The 13,864-nt window shown below is 40.6% G+C and overlaps 1 protein-coding gene across 1 annotated transcript in view; it reads left to right on the top strand.

The window, feature by feature from the left end:
* Positions 1-13,864, top strand: part of TTC3 (tetratricopeptide repeat domain 3) — a 50,490-nt gene that overhangs the window by 16,473 nt on the left and 20,153 nt on the right. The window contains exons 15-25 of the mRNA XM_017833096.1: positions 3,630-3,690; positions 4,754-4,820; positions 6,196-6,324; positions 6,883-7,029; positions 7,667-7,747; positions 8,620-8,732; positions 10,595-10,721; positions 12,166-12,288; positions 12,452-12,553; positions 12,924-13,016; positions 13,382-13,446. Of these exons, the coding sequence (XP_017688585.1) occupies positions 3,630-3,690; positions 4,754-4,820; positions 6,196-6,324; positions 6,883-7,029; positions 7,667-7,747; positions 8,620-8,732; positions 10,595-10,721; positions 12,166-12,288; positions 12,452-12,553; positions 12,924-13,016; positions 13,382-13,446 (1,108 nt within the window). The remainder of the gene's footprint in view (positions 1-3,629; positions 3,691-4,753; positions 4,821-6,195; positions 6,325-6,882; positions 7,030-7,666; positions 7,748-8,619; positions 8,733-10,594; positions 10,722-12,165; positions 12,289-12,451; positions 12,554-12,923; positions 13,017-13,381; positions 13,447-13,864) is intronic.

Here is a 13,864-nt window from a genome sequence, read left to right as displayed (position 1 = left end):
GAGCTGTGCCAGGGGTGGCTTGGGTTGGATATTAGAAAGAATTTCTTTGCAGAGAGGGTGCTCAGCCATTGGAATGGGCTGCCCAGGGAGGGGGTGGATTCTCCATCCCTGGAGGTGTTTAAGGACAGACTGGATGTGGCATCAGTGCCTTGGGCTGGGAACCACAGCGGGGTTGGATCAAGGGTTGGACTTGATGATCTCTGAGGTCCCTTCCAACCCAACTGATTCTATGATTATGATTCTATGATCTCCTGGGTCTGGGCTGAGTTTCCCTGAGGAGTCTGGCAAAAGGGTTTTTCCCACCTTTCAAGATTATCAGAGAGGCAGGGATGGGCTTCGATGGGCCATCAGAGGTCTAATGCAAAGGCCCTGCAGAAGCCTGCAAAAGTCCCTTGGCAATCCTAGAATGCATAAATCCTGAACCTTTTCAGTCTCTGACAGCAGGTAGTGGTGGGACAGGGGGGGATTGGCCTCGAGCTGGAGCAGGGCAGGGTTGGGTTGGATATTGGGAATAAGTTCTTCCCTGTGTGGATGGCGATGCTCCAGAACAGGTCGCCCAGAGAGGCTGGAGGAGGGGCAGCGTGGCAGAAGGGATGGCTGGATTTTGGAGGAACTGGGGAGGGAAGAGGGATCATAAAAGGCAGGATGTTGGGAAAGAACCGACAACTCCTGGCTCAAGAAGAGATCAGAGGTCTGTGAGGTGGGTTCAGTGTAGTGATTTCATCGAACTCCTGCGTGTTCCGTGTTCGGTTTTCTTTTTTTTTTTTTTTCTTTACTTTCATTGCTTTATTTTCATTTTCTGTTTTTCCTTTCTCCTCCCCCTCGTTATGGGGAACAAAACACTTGATTTGAAGGGAGGAGTCAGGCTCCCAGGGACTGGCTGATCCCAGTCTGCTGGGGTGGGAAGGAACAGCCTTTTTTTTTTTTTCTTTGCCTTTGTTCACTTAAAGGAGTTCACTTGCAGGAGTTTTAATGGAAGGGAACTTAATGTCACATTATCCTGTTTTAAAGTTACTGCTTTTTTTAACTCATTTTTCAGTTTATTTGGTACTTTCTGTCTTCATGACATGTCTTTTTGAGCATGTGTATATTTTTGTCAAGTATCTCTGGTCCCTCCTAATGGAAAGTTCTAGTGAAAGTAATACAACTAATATTTTTAAATGTTTATGGGGTAAGTAGATCATGCTTGCTGTTGAATTGATATATCTCCTTAAGTGTTTTAGCTGTAAGTCATCAGGATTTGCTTGTTACCTTTTATTTAGAAGTTTTTCACTTAATCTTAAAGTAGGATTTGAGTTGGGTGGTCTGTGGGAAGAGTTGTTTCTGTGGGAAATGTTTCTGAGATAATTTTAGCTGAATGGCATTTAAAATTAGACCATTCAAGGAAAAAATAGGGTTGATTAATTTCTTCTTTTGATGGTGAGATGGTTTCTTTTACCTCCGTGAAGATTTTGTTGTGAACGATAGATTGGTTCCTTCTATATAATGAAGAAAAAAGTGATAAATCTCTATCTCTAAATGGTTAAATGATGATATGCTGGAAGTGTTTCCTGGCTTGCAAAAGGATTATTGTTTTCCATCTTTTAAATATCTCTATTATGAGGAATTTCTGGTGATTATTAGTGTGGCTTTTGAGTTTTCATATGTCTGAACTGTTTCAACAGACACCTCTTGGAGAAACGGTTCACAGAATAAGTCTGGACATGTTCAGTCTTTGTGAGCCTTGAGTTTTGTTCTGATTCATTGAACTTTTATGTCGTTAAGTTGTTTTTAATGAGCAATGACTACTGGCACGAGGTATTTAAGTGTGCCTACATTTGATTTAACTTGAGGAATGGTTATGTGAGACATCCCTCTGGCTGGAGGGAGGTCCCTCAAATGGGTGGATTTGTGCTTTTCCAGGGTGTCTTCCAGCATTTTGTACCTAATGGTATAAAATACTTCTCTGGGGATCATAAAATAAGCATTTTTTGAAGCACAGACAGTTGCTAAAACTTCATGTGTAAAATTAATAACTCCTTTTTTTCACGTTGGAGTTTCTGGTAGTTCAACATAAGCCTAATAATGAATCAAGCAAGATTTAAGGGTTTAGGGAGCTGCACCTCATTTTTGGGTTCCAGGGCTTGAAAAGCTTCCATCCAGACTGGTATCTGTGTGGCTGTGTCCAATATGAGGAATGTATGAAACAGAAATTAAAATGAAATAAAATTTAGCTATGTTAATTTAGCTACGTTAAGTGTGACTTTGCAAAATGTGAAACTGCTTAAAAGTTTCTGCCCAAACTGTGGGCAAATTAAGATAAAAATAGCTCAGGGAACAGGGAAGGCTTTTTTAGCACGTAGACAGGGGTGGGGAACCTAAAACTGCTTGAAATGATAAAACTCTATAGTGGTAAGAATAGGAGGTAGAACTAAGTGTCTATTTAGATAAGGCAGGCTGCAAAAAGAGCGTGTGTACAGATAATTTTAAACTGTAATTTAATTTTAAATTTTAAAGCTGTGGTATTCCTTTGCTCAGTGGAGTGCACTGGGGGAAAACATCTGCCCCTTTTGCATTCCCCGGCCGTAATAAAAGCGCTTTTCAGATTGTTCAAAGGTTTCTTTGGACTCGGAGCTGCACCTCATTTTTTGGGTTCCAGGGCTTGAAAAGCTTCAGCCCAGACTGTCTGTGTGGCTGTGTCCAATATGAGGAATATATGTGTGTGTGTTTTCCCACCGTTGGGACTTAAGAAAATTGTTGAAAATGAAAAACCTTCTTGGCTCAATCACGAGCCAGCGCGGGCACAATTCGGTGCCCGAGGTGTGGGGTTTTAATTCCGTGGGAAAGAGTGGAGAGAGGATTTTGCAGTCGCTGGTGTGGCTTCCTGGGTGTGACCATCACAATGAAGAATGAAGCCCTGTTTTCTACCTTGTTGCTCAGGAACTGTTTGCTCAGTAACTGTTCAGTGGCAGCATTGAATCCCCGGAGCTGTGAAGTGTAAATTCGGTTTCAGGTCTTGTGTAAATTCGGTGTCAAGTCTTGGATGTGAAGCTCCAGGGTTGGAAATGGAGCTGCATCACGAGGTCGACCCTTTCTTGTCCTTGGGATCCAGTATTTCCAAATGTATTTCCATATATTTGCATTTCTGAGATTGGCAGGGGTTGGACTTGACTTCAGCTCTGCAGTTTTGAAGTTGCAAAACTTCTTCCCGCAGAATTCCCCCGGTGGAACTTGAACTTCCAACAGGGATCTGTTATTCCCTGCAAAAATTTTGGTTTCTGACTGATAAGGACTAATATCAACTCTAGTTCTGTAGCACAGGCTGATTTCTTTAGCCTGGAGTTTAATAGTTATAATATGATATCGTGGAGTCAGATCAGATCTTGCAGAACTTCAAGATATGTTTGTTTGAAGTATCTTTCCCCTTTATGGGATTAATAAAATCCTGCACTATTTAACAAAAATATCAAATTCACGGGATAATACTCAGGGGTGGCTTTTTGAAAAACTTGTTGGTTGTCTCAGTTTTCGATATTGTACATTTTTAACATCTGTTTATAAAGGAAAATGTGAGTTCCAAGTGCCTTTTTTTTTTTTTCCGTATTTCAAGTGATGATCATCTTGTTTAAAATCCTTTTTTCTCGTTACAGACCAAAGTCATCAAAACAAACGAAAGCAAAAACCCAAACCTGGTGACTCTGAAAAAATGAGGTAAAAAAATGCTATTTATTTTGAAATTTATGATTACTTTGAGTTATTTTATGTAGCACTTAGAAAGGACTTAATGTCCCTTGAACTTGCTGCTTTTTCTGTGTTTTTTTGCATACTGGTAGCTGGGTGAAGTTCCCAAAATTCCAGTTTTCACAAAGAACCAGAGTTATAACTTGAAAATTAAATATTTTCCCTAGCTGAGTGGAATTTTAGTCAATGAATGACTTTTACTTAGTCTTTAAGTTGTTTGCAGGCTTGAATTTTTCACTTAATTCAATAATTTCACTCAAATCAATATCTAATTTCAAGCACATAAATACCCCTTGTAGGGTAAATGAATGTAAATGAGTGTGTTTGGTGGTTTAGGGCCAAAATTAAATTAGTTGAGATAAAAAGCACTATAGATTTTTATGGGTGAAATTTATGCTTCCACCTGTTAGGAGATTTAAAACAGAAGTTTTAGCAAAAGAAATCCCTATTTCCAGTGATACTGGGGCAAGGGGGGAGCTGTGACTGCACTTTCTTCTTTTCTGCTTCTCCAGCTGGAGGTTTTTGGTTGTTTTTAGGGTGGTTATAAACACTTGGGGGTACAGCAGAACAAGGTATTTACTTTGAAATAGGAAAATTTCCATTAAAGGATAATTTTTCAAGGCAGATTTCGCAGGTGGAAGAGTCCAAGCCTTTAGGAAAGGTTGGAGCTTATTCCCAATCTTAATCTAAGTGTGACCACAAATTCAGCTGCCTTTTAATCTGTGTTTATTGCAGTACAATCCTGTTGTTTTCCCATAACTTTTGGAATGCCCCCTTAGCCAGGACAATGGAAACTTTGTCACTTTGTCATTTTTATTTCACTGAACTGGATTTCTCCTTTCACCTGAAGGAGGGGAAGTGTTATAATTTATTTTGGAACAGATCCTTCTTAAAGCAGCTGAACCATCTCCAAAAATTGCTTCTCTCGTGGGGAAGATGAGCAGACCTGTAAAAATCATGCTGTTGCTTGAAAATAAGTTTATATTTAAAGGATGTTTATAAACTCCTGATGCCATTGTCCTGTTTTTTGTAGGGATCACCTTGATTTGAAGAGAGAGTCTAAGGCCATGGAAGATAAAGGCCTCTGTGCTGTGCCACAGGTAACTGGAAATTCAGTGGGATATGGCCTTAAATGTGAATTATTTGGTGCCTTTTAGTAACACTGTGCAAAATCTTGGTTTGTTCCTAAATTTAAGACTTTGTGCTGAGCATGACTATGATCAGGAGGCAAAGATTCTGTGGTTACACTGATTTATTGCTGTCTTGTTGCTTCTCCTCCTGTAATTAGAGTAACAAAACTCAGTCTAGTCATAGACTGACTAAGCTAAAACCACGAGTTTACAGCTCCCCTGTATCTTAATTTGTAAGAAAAAGGACAAATATTACTGGGAATAAATCAGGGATTTATAATACCCCTCCCAAAGTTCTGACTGAAAACAGGTTTTCTTGTGTTTGATAAATATGTTTGGAAATAATCATGGGACATTTTGTTGGGTGGCTGTTTCAAACACGGTGCAATTCATATTTTCAGTGAGAATTTTCCTCCTCTGGTCCTACCAGCTGCCAAAATTCTTGGAAGGAAATCGTGGGAATGCACATAATTAATCATTTGATCTCTGTTAGTTTTGGGGATGCAGACACCAAAAATCTCTACTCTGATTAATTACCTCACAAGACAAAACTGAATTCAGGAGAAGGTTCAAGTTCTACCTGCACTAAGACCTTTTATTTCCTTCAAAATACCTATTTTTGTTTTGCCAATGCATTACAAGTATCAAAAGGAGCATTTTAATTGGCTTAATCAGCTTCTAATGTGGTGTAGCTTAACATCAAATTAATATAATTTGTCCTGTTTTATGACTACATGCTCTTAACAGCATTAACTCAGTAGTTCTAGGAAATTAAAATAAGTGTTCATTATTTACTGTCCCTGCTGGAAATCCCTGCAGACTCCAGGAAGTATCAATATACTTGATATTTGAAAACAAAATAACAAAATCACTCTGAAACCTTCTAGCACTGGACAAATTAACTGAGCTGGACAGAAAGTGTAGCAGAAGGAAACAGTTCTCAGGTTTTCCAAAGACGTTTGTGCACAAAATGGGAGTGTAAAAGTGAGGAAAAAGCAGAAGTCTGGGTTGTGGTTTTGGGGTTCTTTTAATGTGTAAGCAAAATTAAAACGGTGCTTGAACTAAACTTGAAGCTTTGTGGAGAGAAAAGGATCTAAACTTAGAAGAAAAACTGGGGTTTTTTATAATGGGATTAGCAGCAGAGATTTTAGATTTTAGAAGTAAAATTAAAAATTTTGTAAAAACAGTGCTCTAACAGTGGAATTGTGGTAAAACTGTAGGAAGTGGAGAATTTCCAGTTGTCTCTTGGATAAGTATTTTAGCAAATTGCTTGCTTTGACAAAAGAAAAAAAAAAAAGGGGAATACTGTTTTCCTTTGGACTTACTGCCTTCCTAAATATTGCAGATGGATTTCAATACAGAAGATGTAAAAAACCCCAGGAACAAGGGATTTACAGCCTCCCTGGAGGAGTGTCCCAGTGATAAACCCACCCTTCTACCCACGTTGAGAGCTTTAGGTGCTGCAGAACGTGAGGTAAACTGGGAGAAATGATAATAATTGACCGGAATAATTCGAATTTGTGCCTTCAGCAGCCCGTTTCCCCTCTCTTCTTCCCACCAGAATAGTGTTTGTTGTCGAGTTGTTGGCTTGCAGGGCCAAGTGTTTCACTGAGAATTGTGCCAAGGAGCTGAGAAATGAGAATAGAATTAAAATGAGAACAGAATTAAGATGAGAACAGAATTAAGATGAGAACAGAATTAAGATGAGAACAGAATTAAGATGAGAACAGAATTAAGATGAGAACAGAATTAAGATGAAAACAGAATTAAGATGAAAACAGAATTAAGATGAAAACAGAATTAAGATGAAAACAGAATTAAGATGAAAACAGAATTCAAATGAAAACAGAATTCAAATGAAAACAGAATTCAAATGAAAACAGAGTAGCACAGGGTGTATTTTTGGTGATCTTCAGCCTAAATGTGCATTTCTAAACACGACCTGAAAATATTTACTGACATAATGTGCCTCTAAAAAGTTTAGAAAAAAAAAGGAAAAGGCTGTTTTCTTGTGGATTTACTGTCTCCCCAGGTATTCCAGGTGGATTTTAATGCCTTGCCAGAAGGTGTCACGTCCCTTGCTCGTGATGGTTGCACAGCCTTGATGGACCAGCAGTGTCACAGTGCAGAACAGGCCTTCTCACAGCTGCTCAGCATTCTGTATACTTCAGAATTTAGGGTAAACTCCCAGGAATAACTTGTTTTTTTTAGAGTAATTTTATTTAGAGTAATTATTTTATGCATTCAGCATCTGCTTTGTTCTTTGCTTCCCCCAAAATAGTCTTTATTATTGAGTTGTTGACTTCAATGCCAAGTGTTTCACTGGTAGTTGTGCCAAGGAAATAAAATAAGAACAAGGATAAAACCCCCCAGTAATTACCTAGGATGTGTTTTTGATAATGTTCAACATAAGTGTGCATTTCTAGATGCAATGTAAAAAATACTTACCAAAATCATATTTTTGTTAGAGTAATATAAAGTACATTGACCAAATACTCTTGTTTTTTTATAAAAAAACCAGTCTGTTGGTGGTTGGACTTGATGATCTTAAAGGTCCTTTCCAAGCTAAATAATTCTGTGATTGTCAGATTAACCTTTATCCTTAATGATGTAGGGTGAAAGTGATTTTTATTCTTCAAGTTAGATAACTCCTTGATGGCAAATACTGTGAAATTTGGTGTCTGTGTATCTATGTCCAATCAGATATTGACCCAATTGTCATCCTGGATTTCTTTAAATTAATATATAACAGTTTGCACAATGGTTTTGTTTCTGCTGCCACTATGATTTGACTTTCTTTTTTTTTTTTTTTGCAGTGTCTGAATATTCATAAAATTAATTATGCCATAATCATCTATGGACATGCCACTGCCCTCCTGGGAATAGGACAACCTGAGGTAGGACATGAAGCCTGGTTTTATCTATTTTTTATTGAAATACTGCTTTTATTTCGACCTCTAGCTCAGGCAGCTGCCCATCCATTTTTATCTCTTCCTAAGAGACAGAAAATGGGTGGGGAAGGAAACCTGGTGACACAATTTGGAATTGTACACTGGGACTAGATCCTTAATGACTTTGGATAACTAAAGCTACCAAATAAAATGTATTTTTTAAGCTTTCAAATGAGATTCTGGTGTTAAGAAAGTAATTATTACATATATATATATATTACATTATATATATACATATTATTACATATTATATATATTACATTATTATATTGTTATATATTATTATAATATATATAATTCATATATTATTATTATAATTGTTTTTTTTTCTTCTACTTTGTAATGTGGGTCTGCACCAGTGTTTTGAAGACAAACATTCAGCTCCTAAAACAGGAGACAGAGTTTGCTTTTTTTGTTCTGGAGAACACCAAAATACTTTGCTGTTTTCCAGAAGCAAAGGCAAACTCTGGATTTGTTTTGTTTTGTTGTTTTGTTTTGTTTTGAAGTTGGTTTGGGGTTTTCTTCCTGCAGTGTTTTATAATATTCAGTGTCTTAAAATGAATTTAAAAACCAATTTAAAAGCCATTTAATTTCATTCTTTCAGAGGGAGTCTGTGTTTACAGAATAAGTTTCTTTTTTTTTTAAAAAAGGGGAAGCTTTTCCTGTGATCATAAGATTGTGTAATTCCATTTACTGCTCATAAGACTAATGAAAGAATAGGGCACCCTGACCCACTGTAATGGGGAAAAAAAAAGAGAGGAAAAGTGGAAAACTTATGGAAAAGCACCGTTTATTTGTGTCTTACATTTCTTTTGAAGGCATTGGCAAAAGCTGAAGACCAGTTTAAGAAAATAATTGAAGAATACCGAGAAGAAAGATGCTTTTGTTTGGCACACTATGGAATTGGGAGGGTTTACCTCAGGCAAAACAGGTTGGTGTGATGGAAAACTTCAGGATTTGGTAGGAGAAAAAAAAATCCTTTCCTTTGAGGAACGAGGCGTGGTGGGGTTTTAATTATTCTGTGTCAATCAGTGAATTCTTCCATCAGGCTGATTTTAGTGTCAATCAGTGAATTCCTCCATCAGGATGGTTTATTACAACTTGGAGTTTGGTTTTTTACAACTTGGAGTTTGTTCCTGCCGAGGAACTCACGGAAGCTGCAGAATAATCCAGCGGATTTGAGGGAACAGGGATAGGACTGACCAGCTCATCCCTGCAGTGGTGGGGAGGGGGGAGAGCTCTGTGGGAGAAGAACAAAAACCTTTGTGTTCTTGTGGAAAAAAATGTAGTGTAAAGAAAACTTAACTTATCTAAGGCCTGGGGAGGCCGGAGAGTGACCTTGGGCTGAGATAAGGCGGCTGCCCCAGTGAGTCACCGCATTCCCTGGGACAGATAACAGGGATGTTTTCCTGTTTTCCTGAGCCAAAACACCAGAGGGAGGTGAGGGGGAGTGTGAGGTGCAGAAACAGGGCAAGTAACGAACTCCAGAGCTGCTTCAACCCACGTATTCCTGGTGGGTTTTCTTCCCAGCATCCCGAAACCGGGAATCACAGCTGTCGTGGTGCAGCTCCGTGTGGCGATTGCTGTGTGTAAAGCTCGGGTTGTGATTTTTGGTGCTTCGCCGCTGCTCTGTGCGATCAAAATCCACCAGAGAGCTTGTGGTGGGGTGAGAGACCTTCATCCAGCTCTGCTCCCGCTCCCCCTCCTCAGCAGGAGGTGGAAAAGCTCTGGGATTGAGATAAAGGCAGGGAGATGATCACTTGCTGATGAGCCACGGGCAAAGCAGAGTCAACGTGGGGCAAAACAACTTGTTGTCCCTTAAAATAGAGTTGAATGGTGGGGGGAAAAATGTAGAACTACTAAAATCACTTTCTCCTACCCCTTCTTTATCCCAGGCTCGACTTCACTCCCTTGTTCCCTCCTCCTCCCCTGAGCAGCCCAGAGGGATGGGCCATGGGGGAGCTTTTTTCCCCTTACTCCCCACAGCCCTGCAGTGTGTTTTGTCCTTCCTTATCCCTGTTTTCCCTGAGGTGCTTTGCCTGAGGGGCTCTGCTGTTCCCTGTGGTGGGTTTGTTGTATCCAGCTGGATCTGGGGCAGCCCTGGCTTCTCCTCAGGGAATGGTCCCCACCTCCCTGCTCAGCTTTGCCATATAAAGCCAGTACAATGCCAAATTAAGTAAGTTTTGATATTAAACCTTAACCCCTCCTCGTGTGGAACATCTCAAAGCACTGGGCAGAGTGGGTTGGATGCTGAGAGGGGATTCCTGCTTCCCACTGTTGGGTGCAGTCTGTGGTCCAGGAGCTGTCTGCATCCCAATCCCATGGTTGTGGCTCTTCTTTCCTTGGCAGTTTTGACCCAAAAAGTTGCCTGCACAGGTGACAACACCCCAGGCAGGGCTGCTCCCATGTCTGCACTGCCTGAACTCAGGGAACACCCTGAGTCCCGTGTCCCCTCCCTGGCTGAGCAGGGTTGAAGGTCACTCCTGTGCACACACAGGTCCTCACTCTGCATTCCCAAGCACTCTCACATTCGTGGATCCCTGGAATGTCAGCACAGGCTCTCAGTCTGCCTCGTATCCGTGCCCAGATGCTGAGCCCTTTACCTGGCTCACAGCTTGAATCTTTTATCCCAGGGAGTCCTTAAACAGGGAATTTATTGAACCAGGTGTTCTCTCACCCCACATACTCTCCGTTGCCGCTGTTTGCTGCTCGGATGGTAAAATGAATCATCAGAGACTGTGTAGAAGTTGCTCTCAGAGGATCTGAACACTCTGTGCCTGTTTCCAACTCCAGATTTGCTCATGCACTCGATCAGTTCCTGAGATCAAAGCTGATGATTGATTTGAAGATTGTCCCGGGGGTGTTGACGTGGCCGGCGACAACTCGGGTCATCGAGGAGACTCAGACAGAGAGTTTGCAGGTGTGTTTAACCTCCTCCTCCTCCTCCTCCTCCTTCTCCTCCTCTTCCCTGCCTCCCACCACCCACATCCAAGACAGATGGAGGTGAAATGGAAATGTGGGAAGCATCCCATTAACAGCATAAGAGCAGGAGCTCTGGGTCAGGCTCTGTGCTTGGGGATTTCTGTGGAATATGGTTCTGATCTGCTCCAAGTATTTCCTGATTTCTTCAGGGAAGAATTTCCTCGTGGAAAGGCAGGGAGGTGGTAGAGTGCCCATCCCTGGAGGTGCCCAAGGAACAACTGGACGTGGCACTCAGTGCTCTGGGCTTGGGGGACAGGGTGGGGATTGGGCACAGGGTGGAGTCTGATCTTGGAGATCTTTTCCAGCCTCGATGATCCTGTGATGATGGATGAACTCCTTCGTTGCACGTCACCAAAGTTCTAAGTTGTGAATGCACAACACAGTGCCGGAGAGAGCTGGTTAAAAATTGGAATTGGCAAAGATGTGAAGTGGAAAATGGCAGCAGTGGGGCCGTGTTGAAAACCAGACAGGGGGCTGGCACTGTGTCGTTTTGGGTTGAGGCAAAACTCCCCCTTTGACTTGAAAATTGTGCCTCGTGGATGTGGCACCACGAGGGGCAGGAGCTGCCCTGCAGGGAGGCACTTTGGCCCAGGAGAGCTTTGGAGGTTGTTCAGTGTCTGAGCTTGGCTGGACCTGTTTGGTTTTGGGTGGAAGCAGCAGCTCTGTTGTTTCCTAAACAAAAACCGACCCGAGGATTTCCCAGAGACCCCCCCTCAGAAATCTGGTCACAGTGGTCTGGGACCTCTGGAGAGCACAATGCAAATATCTGGCAGGGTTTGCTAGAGGTCTGTTTGTTTTTAATGGTGTTTTATTACTCTGGACTCAATGCCAGCACTGTGGCACTTGCACTGACTCTACATAAATCCACTTCACATAAATCTGACTTTCCCTCAGAGAATATTCTGGGAGAGAACTCCCTGGCTCTACAGAGCTGTCCCTGGGATTGTACTTGATCCTGTAACCCAGATCCCAAGTGAGACATACTCTGGGAAGCTTCAGAGATGAGCAAGACACTCCTTTTTTATCATATTATCTCAGTTAATCTGGCTCTCCTTTTTGGCAGTGGGACACTTCCTGCAGTTGGGATTGCTCAGGGTGTAAAACACGGGTCCAAGATAAACCTGCATGTTTGGTTTTTTTTATGTGAGTACTCAGCTGACAGCACTTCAAACAAGCTTGGGAATATTTTGGCCATAAAAGGACAATTTTATGTCTTTCCACTTAGAAGAGAGTTGTTCCTCTGGTATTAGTCAGCTGCTTTTCCGAGGGAGATCCATGTCTGGCTGCAGAATTCCCCAGGAGCCTGTAAGTACACCCTGAGTTTTCCCTGATTTCCATGCAGTTTGCCTCACATCCCTTTTGTTGTTTTTTTTTTTTCTCAGATGGCTTTAAGGAATTGTATTGAGCAGTGCAAGTTCCCTCCAGAACCAGATGCTGTCTGTCGGTATCAGCAGTGCCACGGCCACTCCAAAATCCAGATATTTTTTACAGACCCAGACTTTAAGGTAAATTTTGAGGGCAGAGGTGAATTTAAAAGGGTTTGAGGAGTAAAACCTCACGCTTGCACGGTTTCTGCCGCCTTCCCTGTCCCCTGCTGTCAAGCTGAGCACTGTTCTCTGCTGTGCTTTTCCTTGAAAATGTTAAATTTGTCCCATTTCTCGTTGTTAGGGTTTTATACGTGTTATTTGCTGTCAGCAGTGCAGGGTGGAGTTTCATATGAGCTGCTGGAAAAAGTTGAAAACGACGAGCTACAGTGATAAAAATGATAAGGTAAGAGCTTTGGCAGGCCACAGGCATCTTTAATCAAGTTTATATTATTATATTTTATTTATATTATACTTAACATAATTTTATAAACTACAGTATCAGCAGCCTGTGTGAAACGAAGGGAAATCAGGCAACATATGCAGGAATAAATGCATAAATACATATTCTGAAAATTGATTTTTTTTGAGTATGAAGTTGGAGGAGGGGCTTTGGGAATAACAGGGACGTGCCACAGACCTTCCTGGATTTTTTTATTCGATTTTTTTTTTTTTTTTTTTTTATTTTCCCCCAATTAAAAAACTGTGTTTTGTGTAAGAGCACAGCTGGTGTTTGTGGATTTAAATCTCTTTGGTTTGTGTGTTTTCTCCCACAGGATTTCCTTAAGGAATTGTGTTTTACTCCCGATTGTAAAGGCCTTATTTCAAAAATAACTATTTTCAGTTCTTCTGGTGCAGTAAAATGTGAAGTAAGTACGTTCATATTTTACATGAAAGTAATCTTAAAAATATTAGGGAGATAAAGTGAAGATGAGAATTTAACTGCACAAAAAAAATTAAGTTGTGCTGTCTTAACTGTGGGATCTGAGCATTATTCAGGAATATCAATTCCCTGTGTTACCTTCCAACCTCTCTTTCCTGCTGATAGAGGTGCTCCATCCCAACTTAGAGCAGCAAAAGATAATTTTAATTAGACCTTCAGGAGGTTTATTTAGGCTTCCTTTTCTCTTTTGTAGTATTTTTACTGTTTTCCAAAGGTTTCTGGGGTTTGGGTGCAGCCACGTTGGCCTTGTAAACCCAAATTTAATTAATTTCTCATCCCTTCTTTTGGTAGTTTGAACTAAAAATCACAAAACCCAAGGGACCACCAAGGGCCTGTATTAAACAGAGATGTTCAAGGTAAGGTCTCTGCTGTTTTAAATCAATTTGAGAACAAACCAGTGCTCTCTAGGACTGATTTTCGTGCCTTTTTGAGAGTTGCTAAAAGAACACCAATCCTTTGGAAAGACTGTTCTTGGCCTTTTGATAAACTAAAAAGGCTGGTAAAGTACATTATGATGCAATTATAAAAGCATTGAAATTGTTCCACAGGATTTACTGCCTCAGCAACTTTGTGTAAGTGCTTAAAAAGTGTAAATAAAACCTTTATATAATGTTGCTCCTTCAGTTATTGATGCACATCCCTTCGACATAACCGAGTTTTTGGTCAAGTAAGGTTGTAAGTGATGCTGGGTGGAGAAACAAAATCAACTTTTAAAAATGGAAGAAAAATTTAAAAATCAACGAAAAACTTAAAAAATTTAAAATTTAAATTTTA

Source organism: Lepidothrix coronata, unplaced genomic scaffold (genome assembly GCF_001604755.1).
Source record: "Lepidothrix coronata isolate B3197 unplaced genomic scaffold, Lepidothrix_coronata-1.0 Scaffold211, whole genome shotgun sequence".
NCBI lineage: Eukaryota > Metazoa > Chordata > Aves > Passeriformes > Pipridae > Lepidothrix > Lepidothrix coronata.
Note: the sequence above shows the minus strand (reverse complement) of the source record. Positions and strands in the feature narration are given on the sequence as shown.